The 21,958-nt window shown below is 35.5% G+C and overlaps 1 protein-coding gene across 8 annotated transcripts in view; it reads right to left on the bottom strand.

Annotated features, from left to right (window-relative positions):
* Positions 1 to 21,958, bottom strand: part of DACH1 (dachshund family transcription factor 1) — a 357,658-nt gene that overhangs the window by 162,282 nt on the left and 173,418 nt on the right. For all 8 annotated transcript variants that reach the window (XM_051780460.1, XM_051780457.1, XM_051780458.1 and 5 more), the window contains exon 3: positions 8,818 to 8,979. In XM_051780460.1, the coding sequence (XP_051636420.1) occupies positions 8,818 to 8,979 (162 nt within the window). The remainder of the gene's footprint in view (positions 1 to 8,817; positions 8,980 to 21,958) is intronic.

Here is a 21,958-nt window from a genome sequence, read left to right as displayed (position 1 = left end):
AACAACATTCCTAGTCGTTATCAAACTAGTAATTCTCTCAGCACTGAATAAATGCAAGGGTCTGCATGTCGATTATGGCCTGCTGTTAAGGAAAACCACGCTAAAATCCTTTCTGTTCCCTCCTGTCTGGTCCATCAAGTATTCCTATTGTCTCCATCTTCACTGTCAAAAATCCACATGGATTTTTCAAGGTACTGCCAGTTGCATTTTATGTTATTAAGCTTTCTTTTTTCAGGCATGTTGATCAGTTAATACACGATTAAGATACCCAGAGGGTCGTTTGTGCAACAGCCGCCTCCTCTCACCTCAGCAGTCACAGGGCTGCGCTTTACAGGAGTGTCAACTTCAGGCACTTTCAGTTTTAATGCAAAAAGGGATAGGTCCAATGAAATGGCTAAATTGCTTCTGCAACTTAAAAGACCCCATGAGGCTGTGCAAAAGCTGAATTTTAAGAGGTTGTGGAGCTTCCTCCTTTACTTGAACAGAAAAGTTACACAAGTCTCACAGTACTTTTTTCCTGTCCATGGCCTTAATTCTCCATTTTTGAAAACATTGAATAATGCCCTACCCAGTATAGCCAAAAAGATGGTCAATACACTTTACAAAAAAAACTATGCAGAGTTGGTTTTCTTTGGAAGTACATAATCCCATGGTTCTAGTATTTGAATATTCAGACATAAACTGGACTGCCAGTCAAGATCCAAAAGCAAAGGGAAAATTTGATGTCTGTATCTGACATGTAACCTAAGAGCATGCTCAGTGCTTTACCTCTATTATCACAGGAGGAGCTTAAAAGAAATAAGAAACTTTGACCTCTACAATAAACTGCCTACTGCCTTTTCAGAGGACTGTATCTTCCCCTTGCTTGTCCCCTCCCTCTTCTGTACACATTACTTCTTTCCATATAAAAGAGGCAGTTATTTCCCATTCTGATTTTTGCAGCAATATGGCCCTCATTTATCTGCTTTATCACTTAGATGTGTAATGGATTTCCTGATCATAAAAAGTTGAAGCTCTAAGACTTGAATGCAAACTCTGAGACAAGGGCAATGTATCTACATGTAGATCCCGCTGACATTGCTGATGGGAAAAGACCTATAAAATGGCATTTTTAAGAACTGCCAGAGTACGCAATTTTCTACATGCACAGACTCAATTTAAGAAAATTTCTTACAGTAGGTGCCAGACTTAGGCCCTATGGTTGTCTTTGCCCGTTACCTAGAGAAACTTGGAAAATGCTCCTTTGAACACAGAACACAGGCAGGCATCTTATGGGTGCAAACACAGCCTTAGTCTCTAGAAAGCACACTTTCTTTGCCCCCAGGATAACCTGATTAAACAAAATCCTACAAGACTTATCTTTACCAAGTTACCTTTAAACCCAAACCCAAGATATGTTGCCTAGTTCACATCACTGTGAAACATACACACCAGTCAGAAAAGGATGCACATTTTAATTCTGTTCCAAAAATAAATCAGGGTCTTTTTAGTCACTTGTCCTGAAGATGAATGAAAAGTATTCTATATTTCTTTACTATCTCTATAACTATAGAGAAAATATTTTTATGCATAATACAGCACATTTAAATGTCTGTAACACAGAAAAGACACATACTTTCATGATGATAATTCAATTCACATGTGAGATATGTTAATTTGTTATGTATTCCACCATAGCCATTAATTTCTAAAATTGAACTATTAATCATAAAGTTTAATGTTTTCTTTTAAAAATGTAGCTTCTAGATAATATTTATGAAAGAGGACCCTACAGACTACCATAACTACTTAACAAAGTAAGCTGTGTATTAAGTTTACATTTCTTAATATAGCACATCCACAATATTATGTTTTAGTATATTTAGTACAGATAAAAAGTAACAATGAAACAAAACTGAATAAAAGCTTAACAATTTCATTAGTTTCATACAAGGCAGTACTGAAAAGGAAAATGGTCATAACAATAAAGTATGCATTTTGGAAAAAATCACACTGAAGATTAAATTATCCAACTATTTATCCAATTAGGATTATCTTGCATGCAACAGGAAATAAAATAAATGTGTTCAAACAATATAAATAGCCTTTTTTGTTATCTTGCTGACAAGATAGACTTATCACTTTAGATTTTTCCATGAACTTGATAAAGCTTCATAGCAGCACAAATGTCACATATGAACCTTCTGCTTCTGCAGTTTTAGAAGCCTGTTCTTTTGTATACTTCATGTAAGTAAAATCACCCTTTTCAGAAGCAATATACCTATACAATAGAATAAACGTGAGTATATTTATATCTAAATAGTTTTCTGCGTGAATAGCTAAACTTCTCACCTGCTGTCTCTAAAGAGTAAATTTATTTCTTTTTCTTTTCCATTTCCCTGTGTCTCAGACACTATTTTGCCATTACTGTATCACTGTCTTGGAAAAGATCTGTTAACTCCTCTAAATCTTCTTCCAGGAAATATTAATTGCACACATTGAGAGTTAGATTCATTCATTTCACTTTCTTACATAACTACAACTCAGTAGTTGCATGACTAAGCACTTGTAAGATGCCCTTTATCTGATCTACTTTTGCCATCTACTTCACGATGAGACGGATCACCCCTACAACTGCCTATTGCTGCCTGTTGAGTCTAAGGTGACTCACATGCAAATGTCTACATTTGTTTCAGCGAACTTCACAGTGAGGATTTACTCTAGATGCGGGACCCATTACAACTGACCTTCCAACACTAAATGCTGAATCTTTGCTAATAATTCCCTTAATTTACTAACTGATGTTCAGATCATAACAACGAATTTGTTGCTTTTTTTAGCAAATTAACTATCACAATCAAAAGCTAGGGAACCAGATATGGAGAAATTATATGCTTGGTTGACAGACAAACATTACATTGTAGGTATAAAATTCAACTTTTTTTTCACCTATGAAAAGTAAAATTCTAGAAAAAAGTTTAGTGACCTGATTATTACCAAACGATCTGCTTCTAGTCTTCTGTGTGTTCCCAAACCACACTTTTATGAAAGCATTCCTTTAGTTTGAAATATGATGTGCTCAACATAGCACATTTGTCCTTAAGGCTGTATGATTATGCCTTTGCAAGCACCTAGACAGCACTTTTCATCCACAGATCTCAAACAAATTTACAAAAGTAGATATATGTCACTGACAAGCATTTGTCTTATGTCCCATGGTGTCAAAGTTGCATGCACAGTCTTGTCGTTAAAAGAAGTGCTATGTATCATACAATAAACACTGACGTACCGCAAAGAATCTTTCTGGTCTGAAGTTAATGTTTATCTTATTTTCATTTTTGCAAGTGAATACTTTCAGAAAGGGAACATATCTGTCCACCTAGGAATATACACATTGAGTCTACACTAAGAGAAATACATATATTAATAATAATATGAAAGTAAAAAAAAAAGTCAGTGTTTAATCTGTTAAACAATAGAAAAATTCTTATGAACTAGTGATACCGTCATCGAACTGGAGAGAGTTTGAGAACAAGCGTGCTCTGGCTTTTTCACCCTATGATTTGGAATCTGCTCACAGTACTGCCAGCTTAACCAAAAAGGATTAACTCTCATATCCAACTGAGAACACAGATAATTCTCAGTAATTGGTAAAAAATGAAGATGAATGGGGCTGAGAGATAAGGAGCAATTAGCTCATCAGCAGTTACAGCTGTGCACTCAATCCGGATCCATCTCTTGAGTCTCGGCCCCTTTTAAAGAACCCAAGCAGAATAAGCATAGGACACCCCCTCCCGAAAATTGCCATACCTGCCCATCATTCCTCTGTCTTCCATTTTATTTCCATGCTATGCAAAGACACCTGTCATAGCTTTCTGTGTAAATTGCTACCTCTCCCAGGACTTGTATCTACAACCAATCTTCTTTTACATTAAAAAAAAAAATAACCAACCAAACAAAAAAAAACCAAACCAAACCAAACCAAAACAAAAAGACAAAAAAAAAAAAAAAAAAAAACAAACCAAAAAAAAAACCCAACCCAAAACCCGGAAACCAAATGACTACTGTAGACACTCTTAAGTTCCCTGTCAATCGTTTCATTATAGCAGCATCATCTGTTTGAAAATATAAGCAATTCCCTCATCTAATTATAGGGAGGATTTGAGGTTCATTAACATTGCCAAGGCAGAGAATCAGATGTGCAACTGCAGAGCTGTGCTCAGTGGCCTGCATTCTCTGTTTCCTTTTATTTGCTTTTTCAAGGTCTCCAAGACTTTTTCCTGAAACCATAAAAGTAATTCTTTCCTTCAAAGTAGACACGTGTGTTTAGAAAAAGGAAATTACTGCATTTTGTACTGTTCTATTATTGGACAAGGTCACTGGAGAAAAATAATTTCACCTAAATCATTTTATCTCTGATTCTGGATGAAAAAAAAAGAATAGTATACAAGTAATCATTACTTTTGAACTACACATCACAGGAAGCCTTGCGTTTGTCTCATAATTTTAAATATTGCAAGATAATACATATAAAGAGGAAACCTAACATGCCAAGAAAACCTCTTAATTTTCAACACATTTTGTGGTTGTTTATGGATTAACATGCTAGCCAAGTGTAAAATGTTGCCTTGTATTTCCTAACTGTGTTTAGAAACTGAGAACACCAAAGTCTTCTTGATTGCTTCACTTCCTTAAAGAAATAATAGCAAATTTTTTTTGTATGAATGTAGTTTAAACAATGACATTTTCTTGGGACATCTGTTTTGAGATCACATTTTGAATAGATATGAACTCATTTCCTACTAAGCAAGTAATTTACTATTGTTGATAGTTGTTTACAAGTTTTATGAGTCATATTTTAGCAAGTGGCAAAGGTCTTAACAAATCCTTTGAGTATTCCCTACAGTGTGTGCATAGTGTTTTCATTATATAAAATGTTTGTGAAGCAAAAATATATGGACTGTTCTTCACTTCCTACCAAGTTATAGATAGCAAAGCCTAGCTCACAGAAATAGCTTTAAAGGTATTTATTTTCAAAGGTTTCTATCTTTTGCTGTAGCAGGTTAATTAAGTATGATAGCAGGGCAGTGAGTACTTAAGCAGCAAGGAAATGATTTAGCTGCTTTACCTATGCATTGCTTCAGAGCATCAGATGGTAAACATACAACTGATCCTAATACCATACCAAGATGTTAATACGACAAAGAGTAGAACCTCTTCAATGAAATTTTAAGTTTGACCTTGTCGCTCTCTTTCTTTTAATTCTGCAATTATTTATTTTAAAAAAACCAAAACCAAGCACTCAATAACAACATAATCTTTCTTTTTTGTTTGCTGCCCTATGGAATTCATTTTTTAAAGAAAACTCCAATAATTTATCTACCCTGTATGTTGTATGTAGAATTGCCACTAAAAAGAACCCAGGACATTTTTCCTTCTTATCTGTAATGTAGCTCATATCAGCCAAGCTGTCACAAGACAGTACTTGATATAAACAAGAGATTGCAAAGACATCTCAGTAATCAATATTAGGATGGCTACAGTATGGAAGCCCCAACCACTGCATATCATTTGTCTCAGCATCTATTTCTATGACCAAATGAAGCATTAATTCAAATCATAAATCTATGGTGATTTAAATCTGGGAATGAGCACCTGCCTGCTTTAATGATTTATTTTGTACATTTCAGTAAGCAGCAGATTTGTCCATATGAACTGACAGGTCACCTTCAGATGCCAGTAGCAGACTGTTTATCACCATGCAGACTAGCATCTCATCTTAGCAAGTAAATATTAAACTAAAAGAATCCAATTGATTGTGGATGGGGGAGAAAGGCGTTGCAGCCATATATTTTACTCAGTGTGCTAATACCTCACCCTGATTCCTCTGTAATTTCTTTTTTTTTTCTTTCATTTTTTTCACACTTCTAAAATGATAATTCTGATGGGAGGATGTAAGCTCAAGGTTACCAACAAAACTGAGGGATATAAAATAATTACTTATTAGTATCATTGGCTTCCTTTAACTCCCTTCATTCACTAACCTTCTAGTCATTGCTTCAAAGGACCAAGTTAATAAATTTGTGTAGTGCTCTGTATAATTATACAATGGTAGTCCACAAAAAACAATTCACATTAAACATTTGATTAAAACCAAAAAGCAAGACAATTCAGAAGTAAACCTGAAAAATGAACTCCAGAGTCCTTATTTTATTTATCTGCTCTTACATAGGCATTGGAGCAACCTAAGAACAAGATAGGATCGATCCATGCACACCATAACGCCTGCTACATATGGGCTAAGATGTATCAGTTAAGCTTTTAGCCTGGTTGGATTGTTTTGTTTGCTCCTTTTCAGTTTGGTCAGGCACATAACATAATTTAAAATATAAACCAAAACCAGGTTATTTTCTTTTGGTTTATTCTTTCCTCCTGTTAACATTCAGTAATGTAATATTTCACATCCCTGCCTAACAAGTCATTATTTAAAACATTAATAGTATGTGGACCCGATAATATTTATTTGAAAAGACATAAATAAGCATCTGAAAAAAATGCAGAAGAAAAAGAGCGCACACCTACTACAAAGCAACACCTTTGAAATATGAGTTCTTGTCAAGATAATACAGTATGCTAATTTTCAAAAATGCAACTAATACACAAAGACTTAACTCTTCCTGAACCAAATAATACCCTGGCATTAGTAGCAGCAGGAATCACTTCTATGATTCCATATGCATAACCAACACTGGATACCAGATAGGGTTGACTATAAAAGAAACAAAAACAAAGTATTTTTGAGAAATCCTCCATATGAAGGGTATAGCTCAAGACTGGAAACAGACAAGCAAACTGTATTGCCAGACCCATTCCTCATAGAATGGAGACAACTGGAAAGCTTTTCGCTCTACTCAGAAGAGCCATTTTTTTCTGAACAAAATTAATTCAATTCTTCATTCAGTTAAATTGAGAAATTAACTGAAGCTAACAAGTAAGTTAAGGGGCTGAGAGGAAATTTTGACATTGACAATAAATAATCTTACTTTGCTAACTTTGTCTGACTAAAATAGCTAGAATGGATTTTCTTAAACAGGAAATGATTAAGCTGTGTAAGAGCATATTAGTTATCTAAATTATGCCTCAAATAATGATTTCAAAATAGATTTTTTTGCCTTTTCATTCAAAGGAGTTCACATATTCCCTCCATCCACTCTCCTACAACTACTCTGCATGGTTAGTTGTTGATTGCCTGTTAACTTTTCCATTTCCATGGATTCACATGTGGTTTGTCCCTAGAACTGCCAAACAGAATAACAGTTCTATAAGCCAGTATTTGAACATTTTATTTCACATAATGCATTCATCTATGTCTGAAAACCTAAACTAGCTTCTAGTTCTACTACACATTCTTTATCTTCCCAGTTTGCATTTACACTTTCCACTCTTTCTCATTGCTTCCCTCTTCTCCCAGCACGCTGGGGGCCACCTGGTCCTTGCACTTCATTTTTACCTATCTCCTCCTCCCACATTTCTAAGATACTTCCTCTGTACCCTCTCTTGTCTTCTCTCTAAGAGGACAATCTTTCCACTAATATTCAAGTGACTATCTCCATTGCTATCCGAGTACTTACACACAATTTAAGATTATTTTCTTCACCATCACAGAGGTATTTTTAAGCTTTTATTTAAAAGGAAAACAAAACCAATCATGTCATCTCCTTATGCAGCAATGCATATATATTGTTGCTATTTACAATAGCATGTGCCTAGGTGAACCTGTTCTCTGAACTGCTATTCATATTATTTCTAAATAATACCCTACTGATGTCTACTGAACTGTGCAGAAATATCGTTCACAAACACATATTTATTTATGTTAAGGCTAGTACATAACTCTCTAAGATTCATTTCAAATGTATTTAGGAGATGAAAAACCGAAAAAAAAACCCAAACTAGACAAAGGGCCAAAATAAAAGCAAAAAAGCCTATCTGAAGACATTTTATTCCAGTATACACCAATCTTGTCTGCAGTCTTCTGAATGTACCTCTCTGTCATTGAATTTCTGTTGCTGAGTTAATACTGTCTCAACATGATAAAAGGAGCCAATACAATGAAATGGCATAACAAAACATTTTACAGCAGACACACACAGATGATTAAAGATTTAATCAACAACAACAAAAAGTTATCCTAGCTTTGAAGTATGCTTTAGCAAAACAAATTGTCCAAACAAATTCATAAAGTATACTGAAACAATTCTTTTTTGAAAAAGAACAAGAGTTGCTGATGGCTGCTTAAGAAATGGAAAAACCTGTTAACTACATTTTAAGAATGTGTATATTAAAATAAAATATGATAGGAACTGCAAAGCACGGTAAAATTTATTGTGTATGTATGTTTTCCTTTTGTCACAGGGTACATGAAAGTATGAAATATTTTGCTTTCAAGCTTGTGTTCTGAATTACCTAAAGTCGATACCCAACACACTGAGCAGGAGACATTGTTAAATTTCACTTTGACACCATCATCTGTCACTCCACCTGTACTTTGAAAAATGAACTCTAAGCAATCAAACCACTTTCTTTCATGGAAAATATTAACTGGAGTCTGCAAAAGTAGCCTGCAAAGAAAAGAATGTTTTTGTAATAGTAACAACAACGCTGAACGCTGCTGTAAAGGTCAGATAAAAATACAACTAAAAACATTACGAAAAGGAAAATAAATATGCAACTTTTTACACCAAATCAAGGACTTCAGAAGGTAGTTCAGAAAGACCACTGTTTTAATAAAATATCTGGGTATTATGGACATATAATAATGCTGTGTCTGAAACTTACCAACACTTGAATTCAGATCTCCATTCTCAGAGTCTGCTCCATGCTGGTTATTATTCGCATGATAGTTGGACATAGCTTCCAATTTAATTTTTTTCACTTTCATTGCTTCTGCTATTGCAGCATTGGTGGCAGCTGCTGCTGCTGCAGCTGCTGCTGTCAGACCTGCAAAGAAGAAGGAAAAACTTTAATATACATTACTCTATTATTCTCCATTATAGGGACTACGATTGTTATTCTTTCTTCATGCTTGTTATGTAATGAACAGAGAACACTGCAGAGTATTCTTCTTCTTCTTGGATTTGAAAACTACCCACTTTTTCAAGTAAAATATTTCTCATTATATTTAGATAACTACTGCTATACTTCGATCTAAACCTGAACTTGGTATCCAGTAACTGCATCCATAATACAATCATAACTAGCTACAGCTACAAACACATGCAGTCAAAAATCTAATTCAGCTTCAAAATGGTGTCCTGAGTGTCTGACTACAAATAGGCAAACATTTAGGTAACAGTACTTAGGAAAAAAACCTTTAGCTCTCCAATGTTTGACATGCTAAAGAAAACAGAAAAAAATGGGTATAATTTCTATTTAGTAGTAACAGATGATAGAACTCAGACATTTCTCAATTCATATATAACAGCAAGGAGATGTAATCACTTAGGAAGCATCTTTTTCAGACTTGAAGGCATTAAGGTATTTAATGGCTACAGTATGGAAGCCCCAACCACTGCATATCATTTGTCTCAGCATCTATTTCTACGACCAAATGAAGAATTAATTCAAATTATAAATCTATGGTTATCACAAATCTAAGTTATTTATCAATAAGAGGAATTATTAAACCCATTTAATCCCAATTCCAAAGCCACCTGCGGGCAACCAAAGTGCTCTTCCTACTAAACCAAATTTCTGCCATCCAGTCATTTACAAGAATGTTCAACAAAACCAGGAAAGTTTCTCTCTGTCACTAGCAGTTAGATAAATGGTCCAGTAATGCCTTCATAACTCAAAATTAGATGCAGCCTTTAATCAAAGTCACAAGCATAATTTTTTGCCCTCTTCCCTAAGGCAGGGTAATTCTTCTGTGGTCCCCAAACGCTGCTGCTACCCACTCAGATCCATGTCCCCCATCCTGGGTGCCAGCAGAGAGAAGTCAATGTCAAAACTTTACAAGAGCTGCCTCCCCCACCCAATTGATGCAGGGGGTGGAGATGGAAATGAAAGAGAACTAAATTTAAGAAACAAAAGAGAAGGCATGAAAGTAGGTAAGTTTAATGGAATGATGCAATCTCAGCCCTCAGCATGTGATGCCACAAGAGAAGAACAGACCCTCAGTCATTCTGAATCAAGATTCTTGACCTGACCATGGAGAAGGCTCGAAAAACCCACTGCAATTAGTTTAAAGGTGTGCCCGTTTGTCTGATTTTTAGCTACTCTGAGATGTGTGAAGTGTCTTATGGATCTCAAGAGGAATTAACTCCACAATTTACTATTCTAGTGCGTCAAGGCTGCTGTCTAGCATAGGAGGGGTGAAATTTAGCAGGTAAGACCAAATAAGCAAATATCCCCAGGCTGCTGAGATAAATATTGCTACTACCATTGCTTCCTGGGGTCTCCTGTCTCCTTTGACTCCTTACATGGAAAACAAGTTCACTATTGCCATGGTTTTGGCAACAAACCATTTAGCGATGGGGAGGAACAGAAGGCAAATTCTAGCTGGGAGAAGGCAGAAGGTGAACGGACAACAGGAGATCAATGAGGTAGCAGAAGAGATGCTTTTGAATATATCACAGCTTGATACAAGGTTGTGTTCCCTTATTTCTTTGTGTGACCACATAAAGTTCAGCAAACAGTTCCAGCTTCCTGACCCTCCTCACAGGCCGTCTTCTAACACCTCCAAGTGCAACGAGAATTACCAAGTAAGTATTATTTAGAAAACTGCTGTTTCAGATAGAAGATGTATCAAAAGCCAAAAGTCAAATGAGAAGGTGGATAAATATGAGGGTTTACTTTTATTTTAACTTCTGCTACTAGTACAAATTGTGCATGTTCTGATCTTAAGAAGGTATTGACAATAACATGGATTGCTTCCAATGATATTTTTACCTTAGAGGAAGGATATGAAGCTATACATTACACAAATTTGGTTACAGTCCCTAAATTTGGCCACAGAAAAAGGGATGGTGCACCTCTGAACTCTGGTTTGCATCCTGTGTTCATTAAACAACACAATAACCTATACTTCCTTTTTTAATATATGTATACATCACTGACAAGCTAAAACTAGCATTTTTAAAGAACAATCCTTTGGAGGAATATTACAATACATTATATTCAATGAATACAACAGCAGGCCTCAAGCTTTTGGTTGCAACTATACTTCTAGGCCAGCAGTTTTTAAGTGCTTCCAAGTATTGGGGTAAATTACATACTAAACAGATGCTGGACATAGGACTTGTAAGCCCACCCGTAATTATTATATTTCACTGGGATAATGACCTGCATGCAGAACTCCTAAAATATAAACTCTCTTTTGCTACAAAATTTGCAAAAAAAGTATGCTTTGGTGCTTCTCAACAAAACAGGCCATAATGCTTCACTTTGGATAGGGACTGAGAAACTAAAATACAAATTGCATAGTTCTGTAGTACAATTTTCGCAAGATAAAGCTAGTCGTAATAAATGATACTTTAAAAAAGCAGAAATTAAATGACTAATTTCATGGCTTCTCTCATATAGCCTCAGAAGTGATTGAAATGATTACTTTGCTATACAGAAATTAATTTAAACTATGGGAATCTGAAATGCATGTCTCATAAACGCATCGGTGTAAGTAAGGGGGAAACGTGAGTAAGGAATTTTAGCCTAATGTTGTTCCTCACAGCCCTTCCAGCATACAGCAGTAGGCTGCTTTTTCCCATCACCTGACTGTCCTTATACAGCAAAGCAAGTGGCAAGGAAGGTCTAAGCCAATTATCAGAGCCACTGGTGCACTGTGGTATACTGGGGTATGGTGCAAGACAAGACTTCATCACAGAGCCCGACTTATCTTTCTTATCCCATTAGTATAGGCAGATAAACATATTATAAATAAAAGTTAACATGCTACTATGTATCTATATGCCTATTTTAAAATACTAAACTTTAAAGTTCTAGTATGGTATATACCTAAGTAAATACTTGGGATTTTTTTTTTAATTTATTGTTTGAAAAAGCCTTTTGACCTAAACATTATTTAATATCACTTTACTCTACAATAAGCAAGCAAGGGATTTCCAAGGTGCACACTTCTCTACACTTCAGAAATTTTATCTTCATAAATGAGATAATCAGATGGGACCCAGAAAGGCAACTGAAATCAAAGAAGTAAGGATCACACCAAGCAACCACTTAGGTATTTTTTTATTCTTCACAAATATTTATTTGAACAGTTAAAATGTATCCAGGCCAAAATATTCAATGAATTAAAGTCAATGATAGTTGTCATTAATATTCTGAAATTGATAAGTTGTTTATGTCTGGCATTCTTCCTGCTGATTATGCAGTGAGACAGGCACTTTATAAATATCTCATCACTCCATCGTCACACAAATTTCATCGACAGTGCTCACGCACAGCTATTAGCAATATGAATCTAACCATTACAAGAGGAATGAAAATCGAACATGTGGCATTAATACGCAGTCCTGGTTCCTAACCATCTGATAGGCAGATGGTGTAAAGCGGATTCTCCAGCTGAAATGAAGGGGCACATCATTTAAAACCTTGTTTGCATTCTAACTGATATCAGTGCCATATTGATATACATGATACATCATGGCAGTATTTGAACAATCTAGTTTGTTTCAGTCATAAATGTTTACAGCCTTGTTTTTTATCTTTAGAAGCATGTTCTGAAGAGCGTATTTTTAATTTATGAAACCTATTGTTTACTTCTGTTGAACCAGAAGATTAGCAAAGAGCAGGAATATTAAATTACCACAACCACAGCAGTATAACTAAGATGGATGAATAAAGTATGGTTTTTCAATAAAAGATGTTAGTAAAGGAATTAAAAAATTAGCCTAGACATTTTATGCATTAAATACATTTATTCATTTAAACCTTACAGCTTTTTTCCCATGTGACATACTTAGAACTTTAATGCTTTATAAAGCCATTCATTTAAATCTCTTACTGCATGCAATTAATCTTGTCCAACAATTTAATTCAAAAAGCAAAACATCAGAAAGTAAAGTTCGATTCAACCATCACACCTCTGAAGTAATCTCCGTACTGCTGACAGTTCCTATAGACTCATCAGCAAAAGTCTGTTCAAGGTGTCTTGCAGGAGCCGATGAATTTGAATTACAGCTCAACTGAGTGCTCGCCAAGCCCTAGTAGGAACTCAGGATCAAGAAGCAGAACACCAAAAGAGAGCGCAAAGGATCCTTTCCCTACTAAGACCTTCTCTCCTCCATCACTAGATTACTTTGGCCTGTTGGGTGTGTTTGTAGCTGTTAATTATGTTAATAAAGTTGCAGCCTGCTGTCTCTGCCAAATATAATCACAAGCTTTTTCCTGCCAAGTCCTAGTCTAATTTACACCCATACAACTCTACTGAAGTCAGAATTTCGTGGGTGAGAATGAGACCAGAAGTATGCCCAGTATGTGTGGTCTCTAATGCTGAAAAATGAATGAATGGAACAGAAAACAATGACAAAAAAACAAAGCATCTTCAGAAAACAATTCTGTTTTAAATATAAAGTGCCTGAGAGAGCTGTCATATATCATGACAGATTTTCAAAATGTGTACAAATTACTGGTGGGCACTAAATCACATCCAGGGTTTCTGTCTTCCTATTTTATATATAACATACACTATTCCCTGCCTGCCTTAAGAGAAAGCTCTTAAAACTTTCAGTTTTTTAAGTTCAGATGTGAGCAGCTTACAGTGCACCTTATTTGTGAAGGAAAACAGAAAAGGACTTATGAGTGTAACTTTTTCAGCCTCGAATATGTCTCAAAATAAACATTTTTAACTGTATGCCTAAACTTCATCCTGGGACAAATTACAAAATTAGCTAAGTAATTTTTCTTCATTCACTTTTAAATTCCTTCACATAACTATGCCTAAGAGTAATAAGAATTCCTAATAGTCATTCAAATAAATAATTATTCATTTCCTCGATACAATTATCTCATATATATATATGTATTCATGGGTACATAGAAAATTGAGTAATTTAGGACTTTGACATTTTCAAGAAACTCTACCTTTGTAATCATAGAACAGGCAGAAAACCAAAATATGACTGTCAGCAGTGTGTTACATTTAATTTCATTTATTTGCTGGAAAGTTCGCTCTGCAAAAACGGTTTACTCACTGCATGGGAGGAGGTCCAAATCTCCTCTAAATTCTGAAAGAACTCCTTTCATTATTTCAAATTAATGTTTAATCCTTTTTCTTATAGTTTATTTCAATGGTACTGACTTGAAAATAATTCATATCTTTTCTTGACTTAATTCCAGATTTCATACTGAGGTTCTTATTTTGGCAAAATTCTTACTAAAATCTGAAAAACTCTGCCCAAGAAAGAAAGGCAGGGTTACCTCCTAGGACTTGACCCCGATCACTCTAGGTTATTGCACTGGTTTCATGGGTTTCAGCAGTTCAGGTACAAGTTTTTGGTAGCTTATTATGCTGCTGCCCAGTTATTTCAAATGAAATAGGATCCTAACCTTAGTCTCTGATCTAATGGGTGTTTTATATAGTGTGATACATAAAACAAGAAGGGGAAAGCAATCTGCAGGAGGACAGAGGTCTGATTACATAGACTGTATTGCAGAAAGGAGAACTTCAGACTAAACCATAATGGCCTGCTAAAATATACTGAGTTTCACTAGTAGAATTCTTTCTGTACCATGTAGATCTGGGATCTCACAGTTATGCAGAAGCCTTTTTTCTGTTAAGATGTCTGGATTGATCCAATACAACAAGACTGGTTTACCCTAAAATTTCAGTACCTGTTATTTTGGGATAATCAAAAAATTCTTGTCTGGCCCCTCTAGCTGTATTTTCCTGATGAACATGAATGGTTCAGTTAAACTGCTCATCCAGATAACTTTTTAATATCTTTTAAAGGGCTATTATTAAAGATGTCATGTAAAAAGAAAGAGTGAAATAACTACTGCACTTTAAATATTGTTAAAGAAGGAATACTTAGAAAAAAAGTCATCCACAGTTTAGATTGGTGCAACTAAAATGAAACTGTCAGTCTTGCACTGGGAGAAAACCAGTGTATGGGAAGCTCAAACCATCTGTTGTTCATCAGCCTAATCAGACCTTTTTCCCGTAACTACTTCAAAATTGCAATATGAATTTTGAGGTCTGGGTATTGCATTAAAGATAAAGAAGCAAAAGAGCTAAATTTCCTCAGCAATCTTCAAAACTAAAAATCTTTATACTTAAAATGTGCCTCCACAATTAATAACACAGTTGCAGAAATAAAACATGGTCCTAGAAAGAAGTCGTGTCCCCTTGATTTGTTTTGATAAAAGCAGACAAAACTTCATATTGACTGTACTTTTTGAATTTGATCTACGAGCAGCTTCAACAATGCTCAAAAAAAATATGTAAATGTGATTATTTTATTACCAATATTTGCCATTAATGGATGATTGACTTACATTCCATCAAGTTATTTTTTACTGAGGGTTTATTCCTTTGTACTGAAGAGTAAAAAGTGAAATCAAACAGTGCCTTTTAAATACCGCAACAAATTACTAACTGTTCTATTTTAACAGGATTTTGTAATCTATGAATTTATTATTGGCTTGGTGCAGTTGTGACAGAATTAAACAATGTATGCTGCATAACTGCCTGGCTATACTGCAGTTTTCAGTAACAGTTCAAAATCGTACTTGAATGCACTCAGCATCAATACAATACAATTAAGAAAGCGCATTCTTTCTTAAACAACAGTCATCTTTTCAAAAGCAATAGATTCCCGGTTCTCATTCACTCTGTTGCATTATTCATTTCATGTGCAACCTCATGCTGGACCATAAATTGTTACTTTATCTAATCAAAGGCGACTTAACTCCACAGAAGGTCAAAGGTTTAATTTTGTGAAGTATTATCTTACACTATGAGTTTAACGGAAAAATAGAAGAAGAAAAACAGCCAAGAAACTGGTAATAAATGAACCTTTATTGCCTCAGGCATTGGCCTAGTTAATAAACTTTCATTGAAGGTTTCTTTCAACTGTTATGGACAATGAGGTAAAAAAAATCTTAAATTACAGCCATGTGTGACTTTTAAAGCAGGCATTCTTTTTTATCTCAACCTCCCCAGCTTAGGAAAAAGACAAAGAGATTGTCTTCAGTTTCTTAACCAAAAATGTATGCTTCTAAACAGATGAAAAAGTGCAGATCAAGCCTTTTAAAAGCAGAGGTCAGCTTTGAACAATATAAAAAAATACTTTTCCTGATCCACAATCTCGTTAACTGAATAGCATGCAATTCCAAAAAAATAAAAAAAGAAGATATGTGAGAAGGCAATATATATTTATATATAAACAATATATTATGCTAACAATGATGCTTGGTTCCTAATAGACTTTCTGTTTTACATTTGTACTGCTAGAGTGCAATAATGGCTCTTGTTTAATAGAATGACTTATTATGGGAAAAATTTCCCTGCACTTTCTACAAACAGAAGTTCTTTTCTTCTTTTTGTGTGTATTATCTCATGTTCTTACAATACTATTCTCCCTATTAGGGGAAATTAACAGGTTTAACATAATGACAGTTACTGGTGGTTATTGGTGCTCTGTGAATTTTCTTCATTTAATGTTCTTAGATTTTACTAACTACAATGTCTTTTATTGATATACTCTTTGGGACTAGTTTAGAGAAGTGTATTACAGTTAAAGTTATACAGCCAAAACCAATAACAAAATCAGTAGTATTTAATAAAATGTTAGCCTTTAACTTTAGTCTAATTTATAACTAGATGAACAAAATTAATTAATTGTAACAGTGCTACAATTCAAAACTACTGAAAGGACGTGTTCATGCCTGTAAGAGCAGTAATGTAGTTAAATACTCATAATCTTTCAACCAGCAGGAGCTTTTGTAGTTTTTTTTATAAACCTAATCCACAGCTTGACACAGATCCTGGGGTAATGGCACACAGTTCTTTGATTAAACTAATACCTAAACACTGCAGAGGCAGTCCGATGGCCCCGTGGAAGTACATCTCCCAACAACTTTGGAGCTTAGCCTTGCAAACAGAATTCTTGCAAATTCTTTCCCGTAGACCCACTGTAGTCCAAATGCCTAATCACGTGAGTGACATTTAACTTATTCATGTTTATAAGTATTTGTGGCATCAGAACAAGTTCAGAATAAAATGAGATTTTAACTGTGGACCGCAGTGGTGCGATTTTAGCTTTCATAGATTTCTGGTGGGATGGATGAGCTCACAAGGGACCTGTTCTCTGCACTGGGTCCACACACTGAAGAAACCTCCCACTAATATTTACTGAACGTGTTATCAAGGCCTTTGTGGCCTTTATGGCTTTGGTCCTAAAGCAACATTTTTGCCTCAAGAAAGCAAGATTAGATTCTCACTTTCAGTGCACAAGAATAGTCAGGCTTCTGCCATCCCCAGGAAGTAAAAACACCGTTAATCCTACTCATGAAAAGAGAAGGCAAGGAATTCAGGGTTTTAGCTGCAAACAATCACCTTCCCTAACTAAGATGAAATATTATCACAGCTGCTCATTAGAGGAGTAGTCCTTCAATAAATCTTTAAAATATAAACCAGTATTTTAAGATATTTTCAGTTTCCCCAAGACTATTCATTGATGGAGTAAAAATATGCCACACGTATAGAAAACCCTAAAATACCTTTAAAGAACAACTTTGACCCTGTTTTGTCATATTTAGGTTGAAAGCAAACAATGTTTCCCACTCCCCACCCAAAAAAAGAAACCTTTATAATACAATATACACTAATAAATTCTACAATATTCTTCTGATTGCCTCTCTCTATTGGTAGTGAAGTAGGTTGCAACAAGCATTAGGATGGTAGAAGTCAATATAATGCTGGAAAAAAATCCCAGAAATTCACTGGTTATTTCAAGATACATATACCCTTATTTTAACACAGAAACTTGGGTAAGAGAATCTTCACGTTTCAAAATGTAATGAATTCACCTGTAAGGGTCAAGAGAGTCCTCTCTCCTTATTCGTTCCTTTATTCACTAGAAGTGTTGTAACTTCAAGAGCTGCATTGTGGCTCTGGGGCTCTTTTTTTTTCTTTTTTTTTTTTCTGTTCTTTTTTAAGTTTCGTCAGATCCATTATGCATTACGCTGTGCCAGAGGCAAGGCATGGGGCTAAATGTACTATTACAGCACAGTGATAGCAGAGTATTGTACGTGATGCAGAACTGTGATACCGTACAAAGTAGCTGTGATAACGACTTACAGGTAACACTGTGTATTCCTTTTTTTCAGATGAAAAGGCAGTCAACTGTCACAGATAGCCCTCTCTCACCTATATCCTCTACTTGTTGCACGAGGTAACAGAACACTAAATCCCACAGGCAGCACCCTGAGTGCTCACCAAGGCACTAGACAAATGCACTTCTATTTGAAGACACACTATCTCTTTCCAATACAAACTATGGCCTAGCAGTGGCCTGATGTGCACTTATGTCTTGTCCCAGCACTCTGTCAAAGCATGGATATTAGGACAAACTTGCTCACTGAGAGAGTGTTTAAGCATCAGAAAAGGCTCCCCAGGGAAGGGGTACAGTCACCATCCCTGGAAGTGTTCAAAAAATGAGTAGACATGGCACTTTGCAATATGGTTTAGTGGGCATGGTGGTATTTGGTCAAAGGCTGGACTTGATGATCTTGGATGACTTTTTCAACTTTATTGGTTCTATAATTTTTTGATTCTATGGCCAAATTATCACCTCAGATCACAGGAGTTCTCTCACATCCGCAAAGTTACCATACAGTAACTCTGGATACTTTTATTTTGTACCTCAGAATTGCCTGCTATGCAAAAAGTAAACATCTGAGGACTGTTGACTATGCTAAAGAGGAAAACATGGTATTTATAATGCATACATAATTATTGTACTTAGTTGTAATACGAAAACAATCATGCAGTAGCTTTTCTACAATTCCTACCATATTGGCATAATTGCAGTCTATATCACGAAGATCTGCAGATATTTGTAAATTCAGATTTACATATGTGATCATAAGTATCACTTCCAAAAGTGCTTCATTTACTTTGAAGCCAACAGCTGATTAGTACCCCTGCCTAACTCACTATGAATAAATACTCAAAGGTCACCAAATATTCAAGCATAAGAGAGTACCAATATTGTCTGTGGCAGAAACCTAAGAAATTCTCATGATATGCTACATAAATGAGACATTACATGTTCATTTCTAACAATACTTTGTGAAAGATAAAGTTTTATGTTACCATGATCCTCTCAACTTGGTAGCATCTGTCAATAGACAAAATATGATGACAACAGTTATTTCATAGATTCTCCATTTTGTAGGGAGAACTAGATTATAATTTACAGCAGATAATTTAAATAATCTTTTCTTCAGCCATTAATGAACAACATATCAATAGATCTGGATTTTCACAAATCTATTTGTTACTGGAAACCACTTTCCTCCACCTTCTCAACATTCGCATAAGCATGAGATGGGATATGTGCTTTCTAATTTCTCATTTCTCTAGGTTATGACCTTCTTTCTGATCATTGTTAAAATTTCAAGTTTTAGACCTATTTGACACTCAGATTGGCAAGATGGACTGCACACTTAGCACAGAGTGAGTACCAGAAATAACTGACAAAAATTCAGTTAACATCTGGATAATAACCCATTATTTTTATCCCGGTCACAAGTAATCTAACTTCAATTAACTACAAGATGCAACCTCAATACTTAACAATGGAAGTACTAACACTCTAATTGAATTTATTCTTCAACTAAAAATATCAGTAGCCTGTATAGTGTATGTGTATTTCTTTGTGTTTTCTAGATATTACTAGTCTTCAACACTATAACTTCAACACTAAAATTTTACGTATGAATAAATTGATAAAAGAGAAAAGGATCGTTATTGTTACTTTATCTTAGAAATCAGAACACCATTCTAGTAATTTCATACTAATGTTGACTTGAAGTCACTTCGGAAGACATAGAGATAGGTAATAAGATTACAAGTATAAAATGTTGGTTTATCATCAACATTTGTCACTGCACAGCCCAAAGAACTGCTGGCCATTTTCCAAAGTGAAGAACATATTAGCTCTGAAACATGTCCATGGCATGCATAAAATTTAGAGGAAATGAGAGAAAATTACCGGATTTGTTGCAATTTCTTATATTAAATTGAATTCTTAATCGCTAGTTAAAACATCTTAAAACACATGCTCAGCTTTGCAAACAGAGGAATTGACTTTTAAAAGGATGCAAACCTATTGTTAGATTTAATTCTGCAATGTACTTACAGCCCATAAAAATTAAAGAATTTTTTTCTGCCAGTTGCTCAGAAGTTTGAGCCATTTTTAGCATTCCCTATGTTTGTTCTATTCTTTAATTGGATGTATTAGTCACATGCTATATTTCTTTGCCAAGCTTGAAAAAGAGTGATTCCTCCACCTATCAAAACAGATTTTCAAAGGCAATAACAGGCCCCAGGAGAACTGTGTTTTATCTAAGCTGCATACTAACCAATGGGTAGTACACAGTGAGGTTTCATATAATAAAGGCAGATGAATCAACATGATTCTGTCCTTCCAGCAACAATATTTAATAAAGATGCCATGTCGTTTAGAGACATTCATATATGCACCATGCAGTACTGTGATCAAATGTGTGTGTGTAAATGCACTTTATTTACATTTTTCTTTCTTTGCTGTTGACATCCTGCCCTTCTCAACTACGGCAAACACATTTCAAAAGTGGCAGTATGGTGTTGTCTCAACTGACCATGGTTTTGAAGAAAAATATTGACAAGTAGTTTTTTTCCATTCTTGTGTTTTTTTGTAAGAAAGTTTACAAGGCAGGAAAACTTTAGTGAATATTAGTGAAATGTTCTACTTTTGCTGGAAATTGCTACCATTCAAGCATAAGTGATTGATATTGCTCATATCAAAGAGCATGGAAAACAAAATTAATTATAAAATGGCTTCAGTGCATGGAAAAAAGATTGCCTCCTACAACGTTTATGATATACAGGAATTTTGGATGGATTCATTCCAGTCTCCTAAATGAACAGCTGACATTCCTACGCCAAACTAAAAGAACACCAGAAAACCAACTGTATCCTGGGCTTCATCAAACGAAGCATGGCCAGCAGATTGAGGGAAGTGATTCCCCCTCTCCACTCTGTTCTTGTGAGAGCCCAGCTGGAATACTGTGTTCAACTCTGAGGCCCCATAAGAAGGACATGCACCTGCTGGAACAAGTCCAGAGAAGGGCCACGAAGATGATCAGAGGGCTGGAGCACCTCTCTCATGAAGATAAGCTGAGAGAGCTGGGGCTGTTCAACCTGGAGAAGTGAAAACTCTGGGGAGACCTTATAGTGGCCTTCCAGTACCTAAAAGGAGCCTAGAAGAAAGCTGCAGAGGGATTTTTAAAAGGGCATGTAGCGACAGGACAGCAGCATTCAGCTGAAACAGGGTAGGTTTAGATTAGATACTAGGAAGAAATTCTTTACTGTGAGGGTGGTGAGGCATTGGAACAGGCTGCCCAGAGAAATCATGGATGCCCCATCCCTGGAAGCATTCAAGGCCAGGTCGGATGGGGCTCTGAGCAACCTGGTCTAGTGAGATGTGTACCTGTCCACAGCAGGGCTTGGAACTAGATGATCTTTAAGGTCCACTCCAACAAAAAACATTCTATGAAATACCAACTTTACGGAGAGGATCAAGTATTTTTTGCATCTAATCACAGCAGCAGCTCGCCTCAATCTTACCCTTTTATAAAAGAGATATTAGTGAGCTTTGTTTATTTTAAGCTACCATATAAACACCAAAAATATAAACTTTAGTCCAATGCAAAGCTTCTACCTTTGTGCTGTCTCTCTCCAAATCAGTCCTTC

This window comes from Manacus candei, unplaced genomic scaffold (genome assembly GCF_025592945.1).
Source record: "Manacus candei isolate 608988 ecotype Guabito, Panama unplaced genomic scaffold, ASM2559294v1 h1tg000014l, whole genome shotgun sequence".
NCBI lineage: Eukaryota > Metazoa > Chordata > Aves > Passeriformes > Pipridae > Manacus > Manacus candei.
This window is presented reverse-complemented; position numbering and strand designations above follow the sequence as displayed.